Source organism: Sturnus vulgaris, chromosome 1 (assembly GCF_052056855.1).
Source record: "Sturnus vulgaris isolate bStuVul1 chromosome 1, bStuVul1.hap1, whole genome shotgun sequence".
In the NCBI taxonomy this organism is placed as follows: domain Eukaryota; kingdom Metazoa; phylum Chordata; class Aves; order Passeriformes; family Sturnidae; genus Sturnus; species Sturnus vulgaris.
Genome location: NC_142243.1, coordinates 95,965,320 through 95,975,192, shown reverse-complemented (window position 1 = coordinate 95,975,192; position 9,873 = coordinate 95,965,320). Strand labels below are relative to the sequence as shown.

Sequence of the window (9,873 nt, the reverse complement as noted above, 5' to 3'; positions counted from 1 at the left end):
AAGCGGTCAGGAAAATTAGCACGGTTGTTTCTTTTCCGGCAAAACAATTTCAGGTCTTCAGCTTGCTGCAATTACCCCGTGGGGTAACAAATAAACACACTAAACCAGAGGCAATATAGTGAAAACGTTGTATTGTGACATGCTTTTCCAGTTCAAAATGTTGAAAGCATTTTCTTTTTTTTATTGAACAAATTATTAAATCCTACATGCAAAATTCTGAAAGCCTACACTACATGTTAAAACAGCTGAACACATCCTATTCACACTTTATCTTGGGATCTTTCAAACGACAACTAACAGTCTATTAATATAACTATGACCAGCAGACTAATTTGGATGGAACTTCTTTAGCTCTTGAAAATACTCTATACAAGAGCACTAGTAATTCATTCACTTTTATTTTTTTTTTAATTTTAATCACAAACACTATACAATCTGTATTGTAGGTGTTAAAACATGTATTTTCTTTAAAAAAGTTTAAGAAGTATTAAAACAGTTTTAATAGTGATAAAGTAGGCTTTATTCCAATTATTTGTGTTCAATTATTCAACACCAATTTTTACAATGCCTAAATCTACTAAGACCTACTTCTTTTGGACCTGTGCCATCTGTTCTACCAGGTAACTTCCCAAATTATGAAATTTATAATTTTCATCTTTAAAAATAAATTGTTGGAATTATTTATGAAGATGGCAGTGTTTAGACCCAGCCCACACATTTTATAAATATGTTACAACTACACACAGCACACAGCTTCACAGTTCATGCGATAGGCAGTGTCTAAAAAATCAGTTACTAACTTCCAAAAACATTTAAATATCTACGGTATTTAAACACAGTGTTTTCTAGTTCCTCATAAGAAAAGTAAGCTGTAAACATTTTTACCTTTAGTTCATGCCTTGTTTGTTAGGTAATGTGGACTTATTTTGTTGGTTTGTTGGGGGTTTTTTAAGTCTACAACCATTATTGGAATAAATCTGTGTTCCCAAAAATATTACATTCCATGGATAAAGCACAAGTCTATTATATAACCATGTGATACAGATACAGAAAATGAACTACTGTATTCAAAAACATAAAAGCGAAGATACTAAAACAGTCCATAGCTGTTAGAGCTGATGCTTTCAGAATACAGACCAACATTGTTACACTAAAAATGTTCAAAAATAAGGCCTCTGAAATAAATATTTCCATTCTTTAAAAAAAGATATAATAAAAATGTACATCACATGGTCAATGTAGGTATAAAAAGCACTAAGTTAAACCATTCTGGATGATGTATCTGAAGTAAAATGGCCTAGGTTTTGCTTCTGCCGACGTCCTCTATTGTTTTTGGGGCATTTTCTGTTAAACAAAAGAGAGAAATAGGAAAGGAGGGCTGATTTTATATATGCCACATATAACTGAGCCTAGCAATCATGCATTGACTTAATTTTCTGTACATAACAATAGCAAGGAGTCTATGATCTGTGCTGACAGGTGGGATGCTCCTGCTGTTCAATACTGGACTGTGTCCTGGGAACGTCTGTAGGACCTCAGATCATTCAGAAGGGAGCCCTGCTTGACCCAGAGACTGAAACCAGCAAGGTGCTACACCCTTCAGCCTTGATCCAGCAAACACATTCCTGGGGAAATGATTGCGTTAGCTTTACCTTATACATATTTCATATTTAAAACCCAGTGGATGGTGAGACTGGATCAATCAGCCTTTTGAAGTGCTGGACCTCCAGGTGCCTTGCTGCTCACAGCAGCCCATGAGACAGAGCCCACACAGGTCTCTCCATGGGATGACTCTGGTGATCCCTTTCTTGGGGCCAGACACACAACTAAAAAGATTCACAAAAGCCAGCAATCCTGAATGGAATGGCACTTAGTCAGCCAGGCAATGAATGATGGAGTAGTCCTGCTGAGATACAGCAAGAGAGACTGAGAGCTAGGGAATGGTCATACAGAGGCTGAAAGGAGAGGTGAACCATAGCCTTCCACACCACTTTGTCCAGTAAGATGTTGTGTGAATAAGGGAATGGCATCAATTGCATGAGCCAAGTAACTCTTTTACATGTGCAGGTGGTGTTTTATACATATGCTAATGTCTGTTAAGGTTTGAACCTTAAAAGGGATACAGGGAAAAAGGCCTATCTTGTTCATTCATGGAGTGTCCCTCTACATCACTGAGTTTTGGGAGCTGTAAACAAATGCAGTAGCAGAAAGTTCTATTGCCCCGTGTAAGTGGAGCTGAAAAAGTGAAGTCACACTGTGGCACGGATGTCTAAGTGTAAGACTTAACTACTTCATATACCTATATGGTAACTAAGTCATCCTTAGTCTATCTCAGAGACCTCAGTGCTTGTTTGTTTCCAGTCCTAGAACAGAATGTCTTGTCATTGAAAAGAACCCATGGCTCTCATCTCAGTTTTTACACAGGGTGAGAATTTGAAACAACCCAGAAACCTGAACTCTATGCTTGTGTGTGTGTCTTTAAGTTTCATAAAACAGGTTCTTCTGGTGTCTAATAACGGCAGTAAGTTGCACACTGATTTTCAGAAAACATATATGGTGAGAGAGGTACTTCTTTCTCTGTGTAAAATCATTTACAGTGGTACCACAGGGAACAGCATCTTGTCAGCTTCTCTGGTTTCACTGAGTGGTAGCTGGGGATCATAGCTTCCACAAAATTTCAGCAATGCTTCAATAAGTCCAATGAAAGTCTAACAGAGTAGCTTAACTCTTGGATTTGTTTCAAGGCTGATCTGTTCTGCTGTGTATTTGGTCTGGAGATTCAGAGTTACTGGTGGTTTCTGAATTCAAAGAAATCTGTCTTTTGTGACCAAAGAAACAAAGGGGCGGATAGGATGTTACATAAATCATCCTGCTTCAGTCATTAGGTAGTTTTTAAGTGGGTATTAAGCAAATAACATTTTGGGCATCATATAATTAAATACAGAAAAACTATATCCATGCAATGTGTAATTTTTCACTGTTTTTGTCTTTACCTACCTGGTTATGCACATGACAATTGCAACTATAATGGCAATCTGTACAGCTCCAATTATTGCTGCAATAAGGACATGCGTAAGCTTTTGTCTACTTGGGACAACATAAAGAATACTAAAGTCTGTCTTTTCACAGTGCTGTCCAGTATATCCTGATTCACACCTGAAAAAGAAAAGGAATATTTCATGGAATCTGTAATTTAACAGCACCCCAGTCATTTTGCAGATGAATTGAGAAATCCAAGGTGACTCCAGCTGAGAAAGAGCTGGGTGAGCAGGAGCACGTGAGATAATACTTGGGGTTAGGGAATGGTTTGGATTTGTGTGGCAAGAGAAGAGACAGAGCAAGTAAATATGCTCTGCTTTTTCTGGATAAGGTTACTAGTGGCCCTCTGAAAACAACAGCTTGGGGAAGGCCCTGATTTGTCAAAAGAAATATGGGGGTCATTATTATATTGGTACAACATTTAGGAAAAGTGAAGCAACTGGGTAGAACAAGTAAACACTTGGAAGACAAGTAGACAAGGCTAAATGAAATGCAAGAATTTCATGCATGCTCATGAAACACAGAGAGAGCACAAGTCATTCAGCTCCATTGTCAATATGGGACAAGTGACAAATAGGAAGGGGAACCTTGAAATATGGGTTGAAAATCACCTTGAAAAAATAATATCTCTTTTCAAGCTGTAACCTAGAGAAGTGGAATCTTGTAAAATCTACTGGACAAGACCAGCACCAAACCCACTTCTGCCTTGTGGCTGAGTCAGAATTTGATGGAGGTCAGCTTAGAAAACCCAATGGCTCACAACTGTTCAAGTGAGAGTTCAAGGAAGAATCAAAAAAAAATTTGCATTGGGTGGGGGAGAAATAGCTGGAAGCAGAAGAGAAGCAGCTCTCTAAATGGTAATTTGCCTGAGCAAAGCAGCAGTTAGCTCAATGAGAAACTCAGCAGAGGCTGTTCCTGAGCAATGACATATTCCGGCAATGCAAGATGTGCCAGTGCAAACACACTCTGAAAAAATTCATGTCTCAAGGCAAAAGAGGCTGAAGCACAAGAAAACACAAGAGCCAACCAAAATACTGAGATGAAGTCTGCAGAGTCAAAGGCCACCACTTAGAACCCTGAGCAAGTTCCTTGTGCAGCTGTCTTCTAGAATCTACTGACACAAATGCATCGCTCTGGACAACTGAATCATACAATTGGCCTCTAGCTCTACAGCTGGAAAAGAAATACTCACATAGAAGTAGAGCAACAATCCTTTTGTAAACTGGATCTGACAAGCCCGAATGCAACACAAAATCAGATTCACCCATTCAAAAGCTTTGTGCTAGGGTAGGAATTAATTCTGTTTGGAGCAACAAAATAATTACACCAAAGACCTTTCTACAACTGCAAATGCAACTTCTAATCCCCCTCTGCATGCAGGGATAATAGTTGGGGTTTACATGTTCATAATCTTGTGGCTCTAATTTCTCCAGCCATGAGATGCTGTGTAAGGAGTTTTGGTTCAGGCATGAACCAAATTCTGGTAAGACTTGTTAAAGAAAACCTTCCATGTACTGAAAGTGTGCCCAGTGGTAGCCACGAAGGGAATAAAGAAAACTCTGTGTAAGCATACAAGAAGAATGAGGACCATGAACACACTGCTAATCATGCAAGAAGACACAAAAAGGAAGAGGTCTGCTTGTTAGTCAAAAGGACTTAAATCTTATTGTTACTTTGCTTTTGTTTTCATTAAAGAAAGTAGCAGATGAAGTATTATCAATGTGAGAGCTGCTTTAATGCAGAGGAGGCAAAACAAGGCAGAGAAGGCACGAGGAATTCAAAGATGTTTCCTCAGAAACACTGAAAATTACAAGAAATTATTTCTGAGAAATACTGAATGGAGATTCAGGAGAAGAAGTGCTTGCATTAAGAATTACATCATGGCAGGATGAAGCAGTAGGCACTAGTTTTCTACCTTAAACCATTTTAGAACAGATTTTAAAGCATTCTGCTGCATAAATGTGTAACAAGATAATATGGCATTAGTATAACAGCAAGATCAATAGAGGTCAGCAAGGATTTATCAAAACAAGCTGATCAATCAATTAATTGATTTAGCATAAAGAAGTTTAGATTTCTTTTTAAAGGGCTGCACTGTGTGTCCTTGACAGAGCCTGCCATAAGGACAGGGCAGAACTGCACTGCACAAGGGGGGCAGCAGGAGACAGACCTGATCCCATCTGTACAAAGGCTGCTAAACTCAATACTGTGCAACTGACTGCTACAAAACCTTCCTCCCACCTGCCTGCTGGCAGTCCTGGAGGGCTGCTGTACAATAAGCAAGGAGATTCATTGCCCTCAGTGAAAGCAGAACTCAGAATTTGCTCTGTGCAAGTATTTTCTGCAGTTTTATAGGTCATCCGATACCTCACATACATTTCTGCCAGGAAATGAGGACCAAATTTAAGTGTATATGCTAGATGTGTATGAGAACTGAAAGCATTTGAAAATAACAATTTGCCTTTAGCATCCATCATTATATTTTCCTTGCTGGAGAAAGAGAGAATTTTTTTCTCTGATAGAGGTACATGATTACTACAGCAGATTGATGTCTGTTATAAACTATTTGTTTCCTTAATAACTCTGCTCCAGGAAGAAACATGCATAAAGCATGAGACCATCAGTATTTTAATTGCCAAGAAAAATCTAAAGGAGATCAGATACTCAGGGTCAAGAGCTGATAGTCACAAATTCTTGACTGGAACCACGTGAGGTTTGTTGTGCTAGGCTCAGTGCTGAGATATTATTCAGACTGTTTAAATACATAGGTGGAGGTAGTAAAAGTAAATGTAACTATAAAATAGAATTTTAAAGGATGGCACGTTAATTAAATTCATCAAAACATTGATTATCAATACTTACTAGAGTAATAATTAATATTTTAAAGATTGAATTGACACTGAATCATAAATTGACAAATTACTATGAGATTAGCACCTTCCAGAAAAAAATTTAGAGAAAATAAAAATTAGTTAATTCAGACAGGAATGTGTTCCGTGAAATATTGCTACTATAAACATTTTGAGGACAAATACATTATAAATTGTGTTAAATACAGTTCTGGATCAAAAGAATACTGTAATTGGATAGTGTTGCCTAATGCCCATCAAGATGATGTTGAGGATGCACCCAGTTTCCCAAGAGAAGCAAAGCCATGTTGACTTCTCTGGGTTCCAGATGAAAAGAAAACCAAACATTCCTGGTGGAAAGGTGAAAATAAACAAGAAAGGGTCTTGCATAATAAAAGAAATAATAAAAGCTTTCAAGTGCCTAAGTTGACAACCATACTGGCTCTGCCGTTTGGGCTTCCTGCTCTCTGATCTGTCTGGAAATCCTTAAATCTTGGCAGTGCAAAAACCACCTAAATATCATCAATCAATAAGGATCAAGGGAGAAAATATGAAAGTATCCAATGGATTTACGGCTGAAGTTTCAAAAGCAAAGGAAAGAAAAGAGTTATAGCAGTTTCAGCCACATTAATCTGAAAGTACAAGCTTGCAAGATAAAAAGCTCAGGATTGAAACCTCCTAATAAGTAGGGCACTGAATCTTATTGCAAAGTGGCCTTTTGCGATAAACAACTTTAATAAAAATAATAATAATAATAAATTTTGGAGGAAAACAAAGATACAGAATTTGATTGGTGAAATGTAAAGAAAAAAGTTATCTGTGAGCTAAGGAATATATTCTGGGTAACACTAAAGGGCTTAATACTGTGTGTTCTGAGTTGCTAGTTTACACCATAGACAAAAGGTGAGGGCTAAAGAATATTTTGCAATTTTTTATTCCCTAGATGAAACCTATTATTGTGAAAAAGGGCAATAAATGTTAAAAATAAGGTATTGATTCTCTAGAGAGAGTTTAGGACAGGAACAATAAAATGTACAGATAGTGTAAGAACAGGCTGCGAGGTCAGTGAGGAAAGAACAATCATAGAGAGAAGCCATGCAAGGCAAAGGCCTTTTTAATGTGTGTCTGCTTTGTTTGGTTTTTTAGCTCTGGATATGATTTAGTAGCTGAAAATAAGAAGACACCACTGAGGCTACACTCCTCAGAGGGATTCAGGTTCTGATGTACCCAACGGACTGAGCCTCTCCTCTGAGCACTATCTCCTTCCTGACTGGAGCAGCTGGGTGCTGCCCATGGCACAGGGATGCTACTCCTGTCAAAGTGATATATCCTGTCATTGTGTCTAGAGAGCATTTTGATTAAGCTTTACAGTGATTTCAATCCCATTTTGGAGACATGAAGGACTTACCGGCAGGAAGCCTTCTGAGTGGAATAAATGAATTCACATTTTCCATGTATACAGTAACCATTGAAGCTTTCTGAACAAGGTATGTGGTTTCCAATGTAAATGTCTTCTCTTTGATCACTGGCGTCTTGAAAAAGAAATATACATAAACAATTATACATGGGTCTATGATGATAATTTAAAACTCAACCAAGAATAGCATGCCCTTAAAAACTTACAATGAATAAAGGAATAAAGAATAATAAAGCAGAGGCTTAAGGGGGAAGTTTCAGAGGCACCTACAGAGATTTTCTAGAATGTACTGCACCGAAAATGATCCTCAGAGACATCTCAATATGCTTTTTATATCAGGTTTCTTAAAAAGGAGAAAAGTGTTTGTCACAGAAACAAGTCAAAGCAGGAAGATCAGCAGAAGCTTTGTCAGTGGCACTGGGGCAAAGAGCTAATACACAGATACAGAGAGCTCTCTCCCATGTGTAAACAGATGAAAAAGAACCCTCTAAAAAGGATTAGAAAGATGCTGAACCACATTTTATGATTACTGGGTAGAAAACCACTTGATACGACCAGATCTGATTGGTACCACCGGTGATTAAAGTTGAAATCAAACACACTTCAATAGCAGTCCTCCTCAGAGAAACACTTTTATGGAGACAGAACTTAAAAATACTGAAATGTGTTTAAAATACCCATTCCTTTGGGAGGTGTGCTGGTTTTGGCTGGGATGGAGTTAACCTCTTTCACAGCAGCTGATGGAGTGCTGTGGTTTAGATTTCTGGCTGAAATAATAGTGGTAACACAACACTGTTTTGGCTGCTGCTGAAGGGAGCTTACACAGCATCAAGACTTCTTCTCATTCTGCTTCCCTCCTCAGCAAGAAGAGTGGGCATGGGCAAGAGCTTGGGAGGGGACACAGCCAGGACAGCTGACCCAAACTGGCCAGAGGAATATCCCACACCATATGACATCGTGCTCAGCAATAAAAACTATAGTTTCCAAGTTGGCAGCTGCTCAGAGGCTGGCTGGTCATCAGCCTGCTGATGGGATATTGTGAGTGACAGCTTTTGCATCACTTGGTTTTCTTCCTCTTCCCCCACCCCCCGACTTTGCTTCTTCAACTGCCTTTAGCTTCACCAATGAGTTTTTCTCATGTGTGGTTTCTTGATTCTCTCTTCTATCATCCCGAGGGAAGCTGGGATAGAGCAAGCAACTGGTGGGCACTTAGTTGTTGTCCATCTCAGCCCAGCATAGGAAGGCAGTCCCTTCTGCCCCAACATCTTTCATGCTTCTATCATGTTACCAAAACTATCCAAAGCTGTGTTCATTTTCAACCATTTTTTCCCCAATTTTTTTTTGTAAATTGTCAGCAGAAGTTGGTATTTAATAATGAATTTCTCTGAAGGACAGGGATCTTAAGATGTGAGTGTAATTATGGAATTTTGTTCATTTCCATGGCAATAGACTATAGCTTCGCAAATAAAAGACTATAAAGCAAAAAGGGCTGTGAGGAAAAAAATCTCTTATACAATTGCAGATATTTGAAATGACACCAGCAAGAAAGAGAATGCATTTTTACAAGACAAAAAGAGATATGCTGCTGTTTGTTTTTTTTTCTGAAAAAAATGTCTAGAATGTATTTTAATTTGGTTCTCGAGAAAAAAAACCCTGCTCTGTATTACAGATTTTAGCTATAAGGAAGCCTTCTAACTCAGGTTGTTTTGAAGATACAGATGACTTGATAGAAGGGAAAAATATTGACTAATACTGACAATGCGTCCACCACTGCACTGATGGAATAGACTATGTCATGACATGTCTAAGAGGAGAAAAGTGGGGATGTCTCATCCCAAAACTATCAACACCCTCCTTTTCCAAGAATTGTCATATGTGGTCCCAATCAAACCTTGTAATGAGCTACAGACAGTAATATTAGTATGTTCAGAGAGTTGCACCATATCTGGTTTTAATACATACACTGATACAGACTGTGAGGCCCAGTGGAAAACTGAAAGGTGCGTCCCCTGAAAAGTGGCCAGACAGCCACACACAGGTCAGAGGCAGAACTTATATTAAGCAAGAAGATGTTAAATGCAGGAGGTGATTTCTAGTGTAAAATAGACATTTACCCCCCTTTTGACAGGAATCCATTTTTAATCTGAGAGATCTGCTAGACTGTTTCTGAGCTTCAAAGTAAAAGATATAACTGGTGTAGGAGCCTTGAAAGAGTGACTGGATATAGGAGTTCAAATACTTCACCAGAAGGAAGAGTCATGCATAAAAATTAAACCCTGATGCTCATCTTGGTGCAACAAAACCACCAAGCTAGATGAATCGGAGAAGAGAGACCTTTCTGATGGAACTTAGGTAGCCACTTGCACTGCAGGAAGAGACGGTCACAGTTCTAGAGACTGAAAGATGTTATCCATTCAGAGAGCAGAGTTTAAAAAGAGTAACTCACAGGAACTGAAAGCAAAAGCAAACAGGTAGGAGTGTGGACTGTTCTCTTATCCTGGATGAAAAAAAAACAATTCAAAGAAGTTCACTTCAGGGTCTCACTATCTGAAGAGACCTGAGTCCTAT

The 9,873-nt window shown here is 38.5% G+C and overlaps 1 protein-coding gene across 1 annotated transcript in view; it reads right to left on the bottom strand.

The window, feature by feature from the left end:
• Positions 1-114: 114 nt before the first annotated feature.
• Positions 115-9,873, bottom strand: part of TMEFF1 (transmembrane protein with EGF like and two follistatin like domains 1) — a 111,817-nt gene continuing 102,058 nt past the window's right edge. Inside the window, exons 8-10 of the mRNA XM_014875138.2 lie at positions 7,297-7,420; positions 2,998-3,156; positions 115-1,344 (exon numbers count right to left, since the gene is read on the bottom strand). Of these exons, the coding sequence (XP_014730624.2) occupies positions 1,260-1,344; positions 2,998-3,156; positions 7,297-7,420 (368 nt within the window). The 3' untranslated portion in view covers positions 115-1,259. The remainder of the gene's footprint in view (positions 1,345-2,997; positions 3,157-7,296; positions 7,421-9,873) is intronic.